This window comes from Ornithorhynchus anatinus, chromosome 2 (assembly GCF_004115215.2).
Source record: "Ornithorhynchus anatinus isolate Pmale09 chromosome 2, mOrnAna1.pri.v4, whole genome shotgun sequence".
Taxonomy (NCBI): domain Eukaryota; kingdom Metazoa; phylum Chordata; class Mammalia; order Monotremata; family Ornithorhynchidae; genus Ornithorhynchus; species Ornithorhynchus anatinus.
Genome location: NC_041729.1, coordinates 17,599,379 through 17,616,930, shown reverse-complemented (window position 1 = coordinate 17,616,930; position 17,552 = coordinate 17,599,379). Strand labels below are relative to the sequence as shown.

At 40.7% G+C, this 17,552-nt stretch overlaps 1 protein-coding gene across 1 annotated transcript in view; it reads left to right on the top strand.

Moving 5' to 3' along the window:
* The window catches only part of KNTC1 (kinetochore associated 1), a 74,644-nt gene that overhangs the window by 39,907 nt on the left and 17,185 nt on the right, over positions 1-17,552 (top strand). Inside the window, exons 34-48 of the mRNA XM_029058528.2 lie at positions 894-1,174; positions 1,634-1,806; positions 2,512-2,606; positions 3,358-3,496; positions 3,637-3,693; positions 4,077-4,240; positions 6,014-6,118; positions 7,575-7,703; positions 9,022-9,138; positions 11,002-11,111; positions 13,744-13,951; positions 14,285-14,374; positions 14,985-15,156; positions 15,248-15,306; positions 15,439-15,655. Coding sequence (XP_028914361.1) covers positions 894-1,174; positions 1,634-1,806; positions 2,512-2,606; positions 3,358-3,496; positions 3,637-3,693; positions 4,077-4,240; positions 6,014-6,118; positions 7,575-7,703; positions 9,022-9,138; positions 11,002-11,111; positions 13,744-13,951; positions 14,285-14,374; positions 14,985-15,156; positions 15,248-15,306; positions 15,439-15,655 — 2,116 coding nt within the window. The remainder of the gene's footprint in view (positions 1-893; positions 1,175-1,633; positions 1,807-2,511; positions 2,607-3,357; positions 3,497-3,636; positions 3,694-4,076; positions 4,241-6,013; positions 6,119-7,574; positions 7,704-9,021; positions 9,139-11,001; positions 11,112-13,743; positions 13,952-14,284; positions 14,375-14,984; positions 15,157-15,247; positions 15,307-15,438; positions 15,656-17,552) is intronic.

The following is a 17,552-nucleotide window of genomic DNA, read 5'->3' as shown; positions in this document are numbered from 1 at the left end:
GGCCTAGCTTATGTTTAGGGGATATAGATGTGACTTTTTTGGTGAGCAGAATCAAAATGTTGAAATAAGATTTTCAGTTGATTACAGGAAAAAATATTCTTATTAAGCAGATTTTATGTTCATTATTAGCTGAAATCATAATTCTGGATGAGCTTTGTGGAAAAAAAAGCACTTCTGGCTACATCCTTTGGTGTCTTCACATAATACATGAAATTCTCTGTCACTACCAGCATTAATTCTAGAGATGGTGTTGGTTTCACATACAGGCAGTCTTTGTGCTTACAACACAGTTGCTTCTTGAAAACTGTCTTAAATGAAACCAATTTTCGTATGAGGAGAATATTATGAATCGGGGACTGGTACAGATACCTTGTTTTTACTGGTTACCCAGAATTGTATACTCAGATAATTAAAAATTTGTAATGTGGCTGTGAGAAATTCCACAATAAAGTTGCTAGCTTTTTTTTCCCCACTTCATCAAAAGTAAAATGGATGTGGTCTCTGGTCCCTCCATCTGGCGAGCAGGCAACTTCTCCCCACCCTATCTCTGAGTCTCTCCAGGTCTAACCCCAAATAGCAGAATTCCACTCTGTTTCTCCCTGCTCGTCCTCCCCTCCCCCGATCCCTCACCACCAGTCACAGTTTTACATTTTTTTACTCATTTCCCAGAACTCGTTCCATAATGGAGGCTATTGTTGTAAAGTTTAAACCAATGTGTTAGAAAAGTGAAATGGTGTTAGTTTTAAAATAGTGTTTGTGCTATTCATCTTAATTCAAAGCATCTTAAGTGCTTTCTATTACGGGTAGGATATTCTTTGGAATGTATTAAAGTGAGAGTCATTGAAGAGAGGAAGCATGAGATTATTTTAACTTGATTCATATTTTTATTGCAGGAAGATTTTGATATCTTTCTTTCAGTTGAAGATTATGGAAATCGTTCGCTGGTGACTCAGCTGCGTGAAGAACACATTAAAGCTTATGAAAGCACCCGGTCCACGCAAAAATCTGGAAAGACCCAGGAGATGACACCAGCCAATACAAAAAGCCCTTCCACTGAGTCAAGGCTCTACCGACTGGCACTGCTTCTTCAAGTGTCAGAACCAGAGTTGGGTGGAGAGCTAGCATTGAGAGCATTAAATGCAGGCAAAGTGGAAAAGGCCTTAAAAATATGCAGGTAGTGTTTCATGTGAGAACTGTAGAGTACAAGTTTTTGAAACAACTGGTCTTTTTGCCATAGAACACCTCTCTGCTCTTGTGTGAGTGCCAGACAATACAGCAGTTTTTATTTTTAGGGATATATTGTGGTTAACAAATTTGAGATCCTTTTCCCAAGGTGTTTTTCTGGTGATGAACATTGGGTTTTAAATGGACTACTTAACCTGTAGGTTTCAGACACCGGATACTAACAGTTCTGCAAAGCTAGTTCTTAAATTTGCGTCCTTGAACGTGGTACTTGATCTTAAGTATAAGATTTGAAAAATGAGTAATACTGAATACAACGTTTGCCGCTGAATATATTTTCTTCACCTGAATTGGTGTTGCATGTTAATGAGATAACTCTACCTCCATCGAAGGCAGAACAATCGCGATCCTTTTAAGATATTCTCCCTGCGTATTTACCTCTTCTCTCTAGAGACCTATTTATACATCACTGTGATGCCGGCACAGGAAGATTGCTGTTTTTGGCTTGTCAAAAGCTTTGTCACATGTTGGGTGCTGATGTTCCAATGATAACTCCTGCAGGAGTGAATCTGCCTGCAGTTTTACATGAGCTGGCCTGCCAGGCAGTCACCATCTGTAGTCCAGGTAATCATCATCATCCAGTCATATGCACTGTCCTATACATGCATTTAGCTTGAGGCTCTTTGCCCATGGTTAATAATAGTAATTAATAGTAATTATGGTATTTTTAGACGCTTATTCTGTATCAAGCACTGTTCTACACGCTAAAGCAGATACAAGGTAATCAGGGCAGACACAGTCCCTGTCCCACAGGGGTCTTACAGTCATAATCCCCATTTTATGGACTGAGGTAACTGAGGCACCGAGAAGTTAAGCGACTGGCCCAAGGTCACACAGCAGACATGGTGGAACCCAGGTCCTCTGACTCCCAGGCTTGTGCTGTTTTCACTAAGCCAGGTTGTTTTCTAATCCTGATTCGCTCTTAATGGAATCCCCCCACCCTCCCACACACAAAAGGCTGCAGGTATATTTCCCATTTTACAAAAAGGAGAGATGAGGTCCAGAAACTAAGTGACCAAAGCCACTTAAACCTTTTCTTTCAAATCTAGAGCTCTTTTTTTTAAAAAAATCATTTCTCAGGTGATATATCCTATAAAATCACACAAGTTTCACTCCTAGAACTTATTTTCAGGACAATTATTTTAAAAGTACAGTACGTTTTATTGAACAGTCAAAAATTAAATTCAAAAATATTCATTTAGGATTTATATACAAATTGAAAATGGCTATTTTAGTTTAATCCTCTCTTTCTAATTTTTTTCTTTTCAGATCTTTTGTTAGATGCTCTGGAACTATGTAAATACACCTTAGCTGCCATGGAATTTTACAGACAGTGCCAAATAGATTGTGGATTTATGACAAAAGTAAGGGTTTAAAGCTGTGTTCCTTTAAAAACGGCACCATAAAAAGCAGTTTAAAAATTCCTTGCTAAAAACTGTCCTTTGCCATCCCTCTCACTTCTCCAGAAGGCTCTCAGTTGTTGGGATGTAAAGTACCACTTTGCAATCACCTGCAAAGTGATTCAAGGAATTTCTTGTATGAAAATATTAGGGGTTCAAGCTGGAGTAGGGAATGAAACAAAGCAGATCTTAGATAATATTGGGTCAGTGATACGGAACGCCATACCAAGCGTTTGGGAAAGTACAACCAAATAGGTAGATGTAACCCCTGCCCGCAAGGAGCTTTCAGTCTACAGAGGGAGACAGATATTCACATAGATTGGGATAGAGGAAATAGTAGATTATAAGACTATTTACTTAAGTATTGAGGGGTTTGGGTGTGTACCACACTGCTTCAGAGGTACACGGCCAAGTGCGTAGTCGACTCAGAGAGGAGGGCAGATAGGTACAGATGTTTGCGAGAATTTTAGAAGAAATACAAGATTCCCCTTTTCCCTATTATCTTTTTAACGAATAAGCTCTAGTTTGTGCATGAATAGAATGTCTTTAGGAGAGTGAGCGCTTATGCACACCGTGTTATAAGCTCCCTGAGGACAAGGATCATGTCCACCAACCCTATTGTACTCTCTCAACTACCTAGTTTAGTGCTCTGCACAGAGTGAACACTCAGTGAGCACCATTGATTCAGTTACATGTTTTTACTGCTTTGATCTAGACTTCTTTTGGAGCAGATAAAGATCCTTATGAAGAGTGGATGTACAATGACTTCTTTAGCGAAGATGGGATTGTTCTTGAAACACAGTTGGTGCTGCCAGTTATCTATGAACTGATTTCATCTCTGGTTCTTGTTACTGGTAAATTTGAATTTTAGTTCTTGGTGTTTTTTTCTGTTAGAGAAGAAAATTTTTCGAATGTATTTATAAGAAAAAGAAAGGCATTAAGGCCTTTTTTATGATGAAGAGAGGCACTCAATTAAAACTGATATCTTTTGCAGAAAGGAATATGCAACCTCTGGATTCTGCAAGCTTGCCATACTGTCCATTTAATAAAGGTATTTAGAAGATAATTATAGCCCAAAATTGTAACATTTTCAAAGGTTCATTTTAAACCCACAGTTCTATAGAATACTTTCATGCTTTCTGTGCTGACTTATACTTTTTATGCAGACTTAAAATGTATTTTGTAGGTTATTTTTATGTTTAAGAATTAAGTTGCAAACTTTAGTTTGTCTTCCAAGTAAATGACACCCCTATCCCTGTTCTAATGGAGTGACAGAACATTGCCAGTAAAATAATTCTCACCATGAAATTCCATAGATATTATAAACTAAGAAACAATACCTTGATCATTAAGGTACAGCTACCTCTCTCCATCTTTAAAATTGATTTTGAAACTGACCATTTTTACCTATTAAAGTGTTTTGTCCTTTCATAGGTGAGAATCTTCTATTGCCGGTCATCAGTCCCATTTCCACTCTGCTCCAGAACCTGCAGGAATGTAGCCAGTGGGGGCTAGCCCTGGGGCTCGTCGTAGTTTCACTTGGCAGCTGCCTTCAGCACGGAGTGTCCAACAGCATGAGCAGACATTTGAGTGAAAAGGTAAAGTAGAAGAACAGAGAAAGAATCTGGACAATTTTGAAGATTAAAACTTTTCTGCAAGGGGAATTTTGGATGACTTGATCGTTTGGTGTTTCACAAGCGGGGGAAATTGCATTCTTGGTAGCCGGCAGGTATTAATTATGGTGGAATAGGGCATTTGAGGTGGTGTTTCTATGGTTGGCAGTTCAGGAGCCAAACGACTGTTGCTGTCTTGTCCATTTAAGCTGAAGACAGGTAGAAACAGCACGTATCACTATTTTGATGGGATGGGAAAAGTGGGATAATGAGCTTCTTTATTGAGTTGATCCCTCAGAGGATTTTAATTTCTACTACTTTTTATTGACTATATACATTTGAAATGTCACTACTTTCTGGGTCTGTCCTGGAATATAAAGGAAGTGTCTATTGTAGGGTGAGAGTTTGCTGGCTAGATCTGTCACTAAAGTGGCAGGCCTGCCCCTACCCCCGACTGAGAGAGAGGAAGAGAGAGAAACCCACCCCCCACACACACACACCCAACCCCCCACCCCACTTCAGCACACCCCCTACTCCAAAGAGGAGAATGAGATTGTTTTGGCCAAGCTGATCACTCGCTCTCATTAACCTTCTTCTTCCCTCCAGCCTCTTTGGAACTGGATGGGTGAAAGATCTGGAGACAGACATTTTCTTTGACAAAGATGAAACTTTTATTAAAACAGTGATAAGCTTAAAACAGACAATAATGGCAATTTCATTAATGGAAACACTGGCATCTTCAAGTTGACATTTCCAAAGAGAGAGCACAGGTAGTAGCCAGTGCTCTAACACTGACTTTAGGAAGGAGTGCAGTCTAGTGGAAAGAGCAGAGGCCTGGTAGTCAGAGGATGTGGGTTCTAATCCTGGCTCTGCCACATGTCTACTGCGTGACCCTGGGCAAGTCACTTCACTTTTCTGTGCCTCAGTTACCTCATCTGTAAAGTGGGGATTACGATTATGAGCCCATATGGGATGGACTGTGTCCAACCTGATGATCTTGTATCTACCGTAGCACTTAGAATGGTGCTTGGCACATAGTAAGCACTTAACAAATGACATTATTATTATTATTAACTAACACATTACTATTAATATTATTATTAATAATAATACTACAAGTTTGCATTCTCGAATAAATTGGCACTAAGGAAAGTTCACATTTTACACCGATCCCATGTCTGACACTGTGCATATGCAAATGCATTTCTATGCCCCGTTCTGTTTAGGCACACCACATTTTTGGAAAAAAACTTTCCCTAATTTCTGCAGTTGTCTCCCAGACAACTGAAGTAGAATGAGTTTTTAAAGATTAGATTTTTGCCTTAAGTTTTTTGTTGTTGTTGTTGTTATTGTTTTGTCCAAAGGCAGGACAGGACAGCAGCCATGGTTTAACCTCAAGACCATATTAGGTAGCTTTAGGGGAGCAGATGTATTCCTACATTTCAATTTTCCCCCATTAAGTGGAAAGGAGTGAGGCTTCAGTGGGAGAGAGGAACTATAGGGGAAGATGCTCATAGCCTCCGATGTACTTTGACGTCTGGCTGGCTAGAGAGACATCTGTGCATGTAGCTGTGTACTTCTAACGTTCCCTCTTAGAGCTAATGTTGGAACTTACTATAGTGCCCTTCATGCAGTAAGTGCTCAATAAATACCATTGATTTATTGTTGGATCTAGTATTAGGTAAAGTGAGAGTTTTTTCAACCTTGTCTGCACTTTCATTGTATATAGTGACTTCTCTTTTAATTCCATTTTGTAAGCTCTATGAGGAAGAAATGCTAGCTCACATGAAAAGTATTCTGACTGCCATGAAAGAAAAAGCCAATACTTTTATCCAAGAAAATGCTTCAGCGTTGTTACATAAAGTGAGTATTTTGTTTAAAATGTTCTTATCTATGTTGTTCACTCTTTATCAAATACCTGGGCCTGCTGTAGGGTTGTTTGTTTTTTTCTGGACTTTAGAAGATTTCAGCCTCAGTGACTTTTGACTTGACTGTAGTCCCTACTTAGCTCTGCTGTTGTCCAGGGGAAAGAGCATGGCTCTGGGAATCACGAGGAGACCTGGTTCTAGTCCTCACTCCCCAAGTAGGGTGTAATGTTTGCTGGGCTGTGGCATCAGTGGTGAAATTTATGACTGAACCACCTAGGTTGTTCCACGAGAAGACGAAAACGTGCCTCGTATGTGACCTTGGGCAAGTCACTTAGCCGTGCCTCATCTGTAAAACCCCCTCCCCTCCCCATCGCTCCGACTCTACCTGCCTCTCCACCCCACAGCGCTTGTGTATATATATATACATTTTTATAATTATAATTCTATTTTTATTAATGATGTGTATATAGCTATAATTATATTTATAATGATGCTACTGATGCCCGTTTACTTGTTTTGATGTCTCTCTTTCCCCTTCTAGAATGTGAGCCCATTGTCAGCAGGGATTGTCTCTATTTGCTGCTGAATTGTACTTTCCAAGGGCTTAGTACAGTGCTCTATACACAGTAAATACTCAATAAATACGATTAAATGAATGAATAAAATGGAGAAGCAATACCTATTTTCCCTCCTACTTAGACTGTGAGACCAAGGTGGGACAGGACTTGTGCCCAACCTGATTATCCTGTATCTATCTCGGCACTTAGTACAATGCTTGGCACATAGTAAGCACTTAACAAATACCACACTTACTATCATTATTATTAGAACCAGCCAAAATCCTGAAAATGTGCTTCCCAACATGGATTACAAGATGACAACCTGTTGCATTATGGTGCTACAGTGCACAGCATCCGCACTATATTACCGTCACTTTGGCCATAAATGGATCCTGCACGTTAAAAGTTTTTACATGCGCTTTTCAGTTTTTGTACCACTGATTGCTCTCTATATCCTAATGGGTAACATTAGGACAAGGCAAGGGCAAGACTGTGTAAATGGCACTGTACAAGCGCTGCATACTATAATCAAGTCACTCATCCTATCCCGACTGGATTACTGCACCAGCCTCCTTTCTGACCTCCCAACCTCCTGTCTCTCCCCACTTCAGTCTATACTTCACTCTGCTGCCCGGATTATCATTCTACAGAAACACTCTGGGTATGTCACCCCCCTCTTCAGAAATCTCCAGTGGTTGTCAATCAACCTTCTTATCAATCCAAAACTCACTATTTGCTTCAAAGCTCTCCATCACCTTTCCCCCTCCTACCTCAGCTTCCTTCTCTCCTAAACAAAGCAAAGAGCATGCCACATACTCCATACTTAAACTTAACTGCCCGTGTGTTTTTATTATGTGCATAATTTTTTTTAAATTGTATTATTTCCTTTAGGTATTTAATTGTCGTCTGGTGGATCATGATCTGGCACTGGGTTACTGCACTCTTTTGCCTAAGGAAATTGTCTTTGCAAAACTGTGGAAGGTCATAAGCAGCTCCTGGCAGAACTACAATAAAATTTTGGTACGCCTGAAAAAACAGATATTTAATCGCACACAATAGCTTGTTAAAGACTTTGATGATGTTACCAACTCAGGGTGCTTCTTCTAGTTAGTCTACATTTGGTCGGCTCGTTCAGCGTTTTTAACAACTCTCTCTCAATTTCTGACACCACTGTCACATATGGCCTCCTCAACTTAACAGTGAAGTTCCAGAAGCTCCACTGCTTCTCTCAAATCCATAGAGATCACACTCCAGGTTAGAAGAACCTCTTTCTGTATATTATAATTGATGATGAAATTGCTCAGAGAGTTAGCAAAGCCTTTGGTCTACTTAAACACAAGCTATGGGGTGCAGCATGGCCTAGGGGATAGAGTACGGACCTGGGTGTCAGAAGGCCCTCGGTTCTAATCCCGGTTCCGCCACTTGTCTGCTGTGTGATTTTGGGCAAGTCACTTGGCTTTTCTGTCCCTCAGGTACCTCATCTGTAAAATGAGGATTAAGACTGTGAGCCCTTTGTGGGACAGGGACTGTGTCCACCCAATTAGCTCGTATCTACCAATTAGCTTGTATCTATCCCAGTGCTTAGTATAGTGCTTGGCACAAAGTAAGTGCTTAACAAATACCACTATTATTATAATTATTATTCTTATGAAAGGGAGATCCAATTTCAATCAAAAGTGTATGCTCAGTGGTCAGTCCTCTTCTCTGAGCTATGGTTACTATATGGCTGCTGCACTGAAAAGTGACTTAATCTACATGAGATTCCTGCATACTCTTGCAGTGATTAGCAGTAGAAGGCTCTACATACTGGAAGACTGGAATGATGCAACAGTGTTGGAATCAAATCTTTAAATTCTTTGTTCTCATCTTCACTGGGTTGAGCATTTAGTATGTATGCCAGACGGTGGGTTTTCAGAAGCAGTGTGTGCCATGTGAGTGTTTGCCAGTCAGTCAACCATCTGGAAAGTACCTGCTGCCAACTAGAAACTTGGGCCCTGGGCTACTTGCTGAGGGTATGAAGGTTGACCAGAAGTGAATTTGCGTGATTAAAGCTGGGAGCAATGGAGGAAAGCAAGTTCCTTAGAAATAGAAAAAGACATGGGCAGTATCAACAGCCAAGGAAGCTCTCTCCATCAGTCAGACTTAGCACATGTTTTCCTGGCTTCAAACTAATCATTCTATCATAAAGCAGGAAAATGTATTATGGGACTATTCCTGTATGGTCTCATAAATCAGTAGACTTGGTTAAGTTTCTGTTGAAGAAGCTTTGTTTTGGAAGCTGAAAACGAGCAGACCCAGCTAAGGAGTTTGATTTTAATCAATTTGTTTTTGTTTTTAGGCAGTAGCTTTGGTTGGAGCTCAACTTGCCAGTCTCTATGGAGAAGAAGAAATGAAGCTTAAGTTTCAGGAATTAATTATTGATGCTCACTGGGGTATCCGGCTTGGTAAATTTGGTGTGAGTTTATTATAATAATTTGTTATAATAGGTATCGAGTAATAAGTTAAAATAAGTATCTATTGATTGAAGCAGCGTGGCTCAGTGGAAAGAGCACGGGCTTTGGAGTCAGGGCTCATGAGTTCGAATGCCAGCTCTGCCACTTGTCGGCTGTGTGACTGTGGGCGAGTCACTTAACTTCTCTGTGCCTCAGTTCCCTCATCTGTAAAATGGGGATTAAGACTGTGAGCCCCACGTGGGACAACCTGATTCCCCTGTGTCTACCCCAGCGCTTAGAACAGTGCTTGGCACATAGTAAGCGCTTAACAAATACCAACATTATTATTAACATTATTATTATTATTTTATTTATCTACTGATAAATGTTCTATCTACTTCATCTATATCAATTTTATTTTATTAATATTTTATCCATTGGTTTAAAAAAGTAACAATCCGTAGTATAGAGTACCGAGGGTATTCTAGAGCACTGTACTAAGTGCTTAGGAGTTTCATTATGAGATATAGTGTCTATTTAGTTGCTGAACCACCCAACAGGGACACTTAGTACAGCGCTCCGCCTACAGTAAGTACTCAGATACAACTGATCGATAGATCAAGGGATAGTCTTCCCTGCTGGGAAGCAGCATGGGTGTAATGGATAGAGCACGGGCCTGGGAATCAGATGTCGGTGGGTTCTAATCCCGTCTCCGCCACTTATCTGCTGTGTGACGTTGGGAAGTCACTTCACTTCTGTGGGCCTCGTTTACCTCATCAGTAAAATGGGGATTGAGTCTGTGAGCCCCACATGGGACAAGGACTGTGTCCAACCTGATTTGCTTGTTCCCACCCTAGTGTGGTGGGTACAGTAAATTTCAGAGGTACAATGCCTTGCACACTGTAATTGCTTAACAAATACCAGAATTATTATTATTATTATAATGATGATGATGATGATGATAGTCTGTTGGTGTGCACGGTGTGGCCTGAATTATGGGGGTGAATTTCACAGCATATATATGGAGTTGTAACATGAAAGTGAAGTTCACATTTTTCTTCACTTTTAGTGAATATTCCATAGAGAGTGTATGTAGACTGATGGTCCTGAACTTTAGTGTACGGTTTTACTTCTCAAGAAAGAAAGAAAAAAATCCACTTTTTTCTTGAGTCAAAGTGCTTCTGAATTCATTTTTTTTCAAGTATACACATATGTGAGTGTTAGTATTACCTCCTGTGTGAGTTATTATTTTCATTTGATCAGTACCTGCCTAAAGAACTTGTAATGGTAGAGATATAAATATTGTGTATCTGGAGGCTTTTTTTCTGACAACTTTGCCCCGGTCCTCTCTGATTTTGTAGGTCCCAGTTTCACAGATCTAGAGATCTTGAGAAGCAGCATTATCATAGTGGATAGAGCCCAGGTCTGGGAGGCAGAAGGTCATGGGTTCTAATCCCTGCTCTGCCACTTGTCTTCTGTGTGATCTTGGGCAAGTCATTTAACTTCTCTGTGCCTCAGTTACCACATCTGTAAAATGGGAATTGAGACTGTGAGCCCCATGTGGGCCAGGGACTGTGTCCCACCTGATTTGCTTGTATCCACCCCAGCATTTAATACAGTGCCTGGCACGTAATAAGTGCTTAACAAATACCATAAATTTGGGGATTGAAGCAGAAACATAGCTAGGGGGTTGACAGTTAAACAATTATGAAATACATTTTTGAGGGGATGAAACAATAAATATAATTCACTAGTGAAAACCAGGAGAGGGAACACTGTAAGTAATGCGTGAAGTAGTATAACCAATTATTTTTCTGCTTGGAGTGTGCATTTGAAACCATGTGTCAGTAGCATGCTGAAAACTTCTCTTACTTTTCTGTTTGTAGATTTCTTTCCAGCCGGTATTTAGGACATGTTCACCAAGAAAGAAAGAACTTATTAAGACCCTAGTGGAGAATCCAGATACCGACACACATCTCATCCTGGAATATTGCAGGTAAAATACCTTTTTAGTTCATGACATACTTTTATTCCATTCTAAGAGGTCCCAAACAGGTGATGTGTTGTATATGTTTGTAAAATATAGAAGCATTTTAGGTATTTGTACATCTTTAATCAACGTCCATATATAGAGAAGCAGCGTGGCTCAGTGGCAGCTGTGTGACTTTGGGCAAGTCACTTAACTTCTCTGTGCCTCAGTTACCCCATCTGTAAAAAATGGGGATTAAGACTGTGAGCCCCATGTGCGACAACCTGATTCCCCTGTGTCTACCCCAGCGCTTAGAACAGTGCTCTGCACATAGTAAGCGCTTAACAAATACCAACATTATTATATATGCTTTTTAGGGGATGAACTTGAATCCTTGACTTGGTTTCTATCTGTGAACCCATGTTTTTTTCAGCCATGGCATCCTTCTGCTTATTAGATGTACTTTTTAGAAAATGGGTTTTGGTTACATCCCATACGTCAGCGCTAAGAGGATCTGAGATGGGGAGCTGATAATTCTGTTGTATTGTGCTTAGTACAGTGCTCTGTACCTAGTAAGATCTCAATAAATACCACTGAGTAATTGATAGTTACATTCCTTGCTTTGTTGCAAGTAGCTCTCTGATTTTTGGAGTCATTCTCTTCAACCCAGTCTTAATGATGTTTTCTTCGAGCAATATTCAGTCTTAAAGGCAGACTGTTAGAGGGAATCTTAGAAAGACAGCCAGTTTTTAGCCACAGTAGTAGGAGCTCCTTGCCCTACTGAGGTTCTTTAGGAGTTTAATCCAGTTATCTAGGTGGTATGGAGTTTTCCTTAAATAGGGCTTTCAACAGTACAATTTCCACATTATAAGAGAAATTGGTAGAAGCAGCATGATGCAGTGGATAGATCACAGAGCTGGGAGTCAGAAGGTCATGGGTTCTAATCCCGGCTCCTCTACTTGTCGGCTTAGTGACCTTGGACAAGTCACTTTGCTTCTTAGCGGCCTCAGTTACCTCACCTGTAAAATGGGGATTTAAGACTGCGAGCCCCTCGGGACAGGGACTGTGTCCAACCTGATTATCTGGTATCTACTCCAGGGCTTAATACGGTGCCTGGCACGTAGTAAGTGCTTAACAAATACCACAACTATTATTACTAGGTACAGCTTACTATTCAACACTTTAATGAAGTCACCACTGCAGTTAATCAGCTGTAGTTGTTGAGCCCTTACCATACTAAATGCTTGGGAAAGTACAATACGATAGATTTGGTAGGCATGATCCCCGAGGAGAAGCAGCGTGGCTCAGTGGAAAGAGCATGGGCTTTGGAGTCAGGGCTCATGAGTTCGAATCCCAGCTCTGCCACTTGTCGGCTGTGTGACTGTGGGCAAGTCACTTCTCTGTGCCTCAGTTCCCTCATCTCTAAAATGGGGATTAAGACTGTGAGCCCCACGTGGGACAACCTGATTCCCCTATGTCTACCCCAGCGCTTAGAACAGTGCTCGGCACATAGTAAGCGCTTAACAAATACCAACATTATTATTCCCATGAGGGACTTATTTGGGAGAGACAGAAATTAAAATAAATTACAGTTAGGGGAAATAGAGAATACGACGATGTGCACATAAATGCCGTATCAACATCCTTGGGGCTACACAAATCAAGTGTACATGTGATGCAGAGGGGAGGGCCGGGGAAGAGAAATGAAAACTTCTTCAGGGATGGCCTCTTGGGAAGACAGGATTTTTGGAGACTTTTGAAGGTGGGGAGAGTGATGGACTATTGAATATGAAGGAAGAGAGAGTTCTAGGCTGAGAGAGGATGTGGGCAAGGGGTCAGTGGCAGGATAGATGACATTAAGGTATATAGAGTAGGTTGGCATCGGGGAAGTGGAATGTGTGGATGAGTAGGGAACGTTCTGCTAATTCAGTTGCATTGTACTCTCCCAAACACTTAGTACATAGAAAAGCAGCATGACTTAGTAGATAGTGCCCAGGCCTGGAAGTCAGAAGGATCTATGTTCTAATCCTGGATCCACCACTATTCTGCTGTGTGACCTCGGGCAAGTCAGTTAACTTTTCTGTGCCTCAATTACCTCATCTGTAAAATGGGGATGAAGACTGTGAGCCCATGTGGAACATGGATCCTATCTTGCATTAGCCTGTACCTACCCCAGAGCTTAATACAGTGCCTGGTGCATAGTAAGCACTTAACAGGTGCCATCTTTTTTAAAAACTAAGCATTCAACAAATACAGTTGATTGCACTGAGTTGAAGGAGATCAATGAGGCAGAGGTAGGAGGGGGAGAACTAACTGAGTGTCTTAAAGCCGAAGTAAGGAGTTTCTGTTTGATGCGGAGATAGATGGGCAGTCATTGGAGTTATTCAAGGAGGAGGGAGATATGAACTGAATGGTTTTTCGGAAGTTGATTGAGGCAGCAGAGTGAAATATGGACTGGGGAGGAGAGAGACGGGAGGCAGGGTGGTCGGTGAGGAAGCCGATGCAGTAGTCAAAGTGGAGAAATAAGCGGTTGGATTACCAGGTGACTTTTACAATGAAAGGACAGAACCTGAATAATGATAATGTGCTTAGGAAGAAATCTCTTTTTAAGGATGCTGTTTTTATTGTAGTCATGTTTAATTGAACATTTTTGTCTTAGCGCTTATGAACTGGACAGTGACTCAGCTCTCCAACTTTGCATTGAAACACTATTTCTCCACAATTCAAATATAAACCCAAGTGAAGAAACTACAGGGAATACTGCACATCAGTTACATTCCAAGCTCCTGGCTAAGGCTGCAGAAATAATTCCTTTGCTGAAGAGCACGAAAGATTTGGTCATCAGCCTTAGTGGAATATTACATAAGGTGAATAATCACAAAATAGAGAAATTCATATGTCATTTAAATACTTTCTCTAGTATTCATATACTCTCTGAAGTAAAATTTCAAATACAATAATATATGTCATTGTTTTAAATAGCAGATTTTTGTGCATCCTTGTCTGAAAGGGAGTATTATCAAAGTAAATTTAAATGATAAATTAAAAAAATTCCTTGTCTTTGGAATTATAATTTCTAAGAAATGATTAGATTTAAAAACTTATCTAAATACCCTCATTTGTGTACTGTGTTTTTAGTACCACTGTAGAAGCATTTCTAATCTAAAGTAGGTAATTGTTGATTCTTTACTTTGGAACAGTTGGATCCCTATGATTATGAAACTATTGAAGTTGCACTGAAAGTTATACAAAAAGCGGATGAAAAGAATACCAGTATCCAGATTAATCAGGTACATCAAAAATCAACTGAGAAATCTTATAAACACACTCACTTAATTTCCCACTCTGTCTTGATTCTTTACCCTCAAAGGATTTCAAAAGTATAGGAGGGTTTTTTCTTTCTGTATTTGTTTTTAATCTTCCGTATCAAGTTAAAAAAATGCTATAGATGTGTGAATTAAGCGTCGATAGACCTTCCAAAGACGATTAAGTAACATCTTATCATGGTTGATGGGGAAAAATTAAAGTAGAGAAAGTGAGAGGTAAAGATATGCCACAAGGCACAAAGGACATGTTTATGTTTTTGGCGGTTAGATTTCAAAGACCCTTAGGCCATTCAAGGTGTACCAGAGGATGAGAACTGTAAGTTTTGTCGAAGGGTTTTGTCACATTAAAATGTACTTTTCTGCTTTCCCTTGCTTGGTTTGAAAGAACTGGGGCTATTCAAAAGGCCTGAATTGATATACCAAAAATGAAAGGTGTGTGGGGAGGAAAGGAGGCATTATGAGAGTTCTGGGGAATTAAAAGCATGTAATGATATTGGAGTTTTCCAAATAGATGTTGTCTGGATGTGTATTCTACAGAAATGGAGTGATCATAGTGTGTGTTCTTTCCATACAGGCTTTAAGTCTTCTGAAACACTTGAAATCCTACAAAAGAATTTCTCCTCCTGTGGATTTGGAGCACCAATATGTTTTGGAACACGTGATGGCCTTGTCACCAGCTGCTCATACCAGACTACCTTTTCACCTGATTTTCTTTGGCACGATGCACAATTTCTGGAAACTCCTGGGTTTGTTCAGAAATTTCTTAAATGAAGTTCTGAATGAGATACTGCCTCCTTTGACTTCCAAAGCCAATTATTCTTTCCAATTCCCTTCTAGCTTCTGAGCTCAGCGAGGAATCTTTCCCAACCCTTCTGTTGATTTCAAAACTAATGAAGGTAAGTAAGCCCAATTTCTCTGAAAGATTTTCCCTCGTCTATTTCTTCAGTGTAAGAATTTTATACTGTCTGCATTGTCATTTCCAATTTGCACTTATAAAATTAATGCACTGACTCCTTTTTTCTTCAAAGGCTTCTTTAGATACCTTATACATGTCCACAGCCAAGCATGTCTTTGAAAAAAAATTGAAGCCAAGATTACTGAAGCTAGCACAGACTAACTGCTCCACCCTGGATAACAAGGAAACCGCTGAAACTGCGCAGGCCATTCAGTCCTACTTGTTGTCGATAGTTAATCCTGAATGGGCTGTCGCTATTGCTGTCAAGATTGCTCAGGATCTTCCAGTAGGTATGGAGGATTTGGGAGGGAATACCTGTTCAAGCTTGTGTGACTTTGAACAAGTCACTTCACTTCTCTGGGCCTCAGTTACCTCATCTGGAAAATGGGGGTGAAGACTGGGAGCCCCACGTGGGACAACCTGATAACCTTGTATCTACCCCAGTGCTTAGAACAGTGCTTGGCACATAGTAAGGGCTTAAATACCATCATTATTATTATTATTGTTACTTAAGGTGAAGTGAACATTTGAAAACTCACCCAGGCCCTTGCAGTTTTCAGAAGATGAGGTAAAGGGTCAGCAGTTCTACACGGAGTCCCTGTTGGCCTTGCAGCCTATTTTCTGTAATTATAATTGAGACCCCTAAATTAAATATTTGGTGGGAGGAAGATGGAGTCTTCTGTGGGGAGGAATAGACGAGCCTCGGTCCTGAGACTTTGTGAATCGTAACCCGTGCAAGGGAATTGATTCCAGTGGTAGTAGCTGGCTTAGCAGTGTGGCTCAGTGGATAGAACAAGGATCTGGGAGTCAGAAGGTCATGGGTTCTAATGGCTCCTCCACATGTCTGCTGTGTGACCTTGGGCAAGTCATTTCACTTCTCTGGGGCTCAGTTACCTCATCTGTAAAATGGGGATTAAGAGTGTGAGCCCTGTGTGGGACAGAAACTGTGTCCAGCCTGACTACCTTGTATCTACCCCAGCACTTAGAACAGTGCTTGGTACATAGTAAGCTCTTAACAAGTATTATAATTACTGACTGTTTACTTGTTTTGATGTCTGTCTCCCGGTTTCTAGACTGTGAGCCTGGAATGGGCAGGGGTTGCCCCTGTTTGTTGCTGAATTGTACTTTCCAAGTGCACAGTACAGTGTTCTGCACACAGTAAGCGCTCAATAAATTTGAATGAAAGAACGTGGAACTGTGTGTTGAGGCCCAGGTTTGAGTCTCAGATGGGCCACTGGCCTGCTGAGTGACCTCAGACAAATCATTTAACAATAATAATTGTGTGCATTAAGTGCTTATCATGGGCCAAGCTCTGTACTGGGGCTGGGGAAGATACAAGTTAATCTGGTTGCACACAGTCCCTATTCCTCCTGGGGCTCATAGTCTAAGTAGAAAGGTGAGCAGATATTGAATCCCCGTTTTACAGATGAGGAAACCGACGCACAGAGAAATTAAATGACTTGCCCAAGATCACCAAGCAGGCAAGTGGCAGAGTTAGGATTAGGACCCAGTCTTCCAACTCCCGGCCTGTGTTCTTTCCACTAGGTCCACTTGCTTCTCTTGCCCTCTCTGGACCTCAGTTTCCTCATCTGAAAATGGGAATACAATAAATTGTGTGCCTTTGGGACAAGGGCTGTGTCCTACCTCATAACCTGAAATTTACCCCAGCGCATAGTAATTCCTTAATGTGGAAAGCAGTGGAAGCAGCGTGACCTAGTGGAAAGAGCATGGGCTTGGGAGTCACAGGTCGTGGGTTCTAATCCTGACTCTGCCACTTGTCAGCTGTGTGACTTTGGGCAAGTCACTTCACTTCTCTGTGTCTTAGTTCCCTCATCTGTAAAATGGGAATTAAGACTGGACAAGCTGATTACCTTGAATCTACCCTAGTGCTTAGAACAGTGCTTGGCATATAGTAAGTGCTTAACATACCATTATCATTATTATTATTATTATTATTATTAATGAATACAATTACTGTAGTTCAAGAAATGCTCTTTGCCCTCTCTTCCCTTTCGATCCTTTTGTTGCTGGGGAATGGAGTGCAGTGAGCAGGTAGGCAGGCAGGAATGCAGACATTGCAGAGACCATGCAAAACGTTATTTGTTTTGTTTTAAATGTGTAGGACACATTTTTAGCCATAGCGACTGCAGCATAGTCAATCGTATTTATCGAGTGCTTACTTTGTGT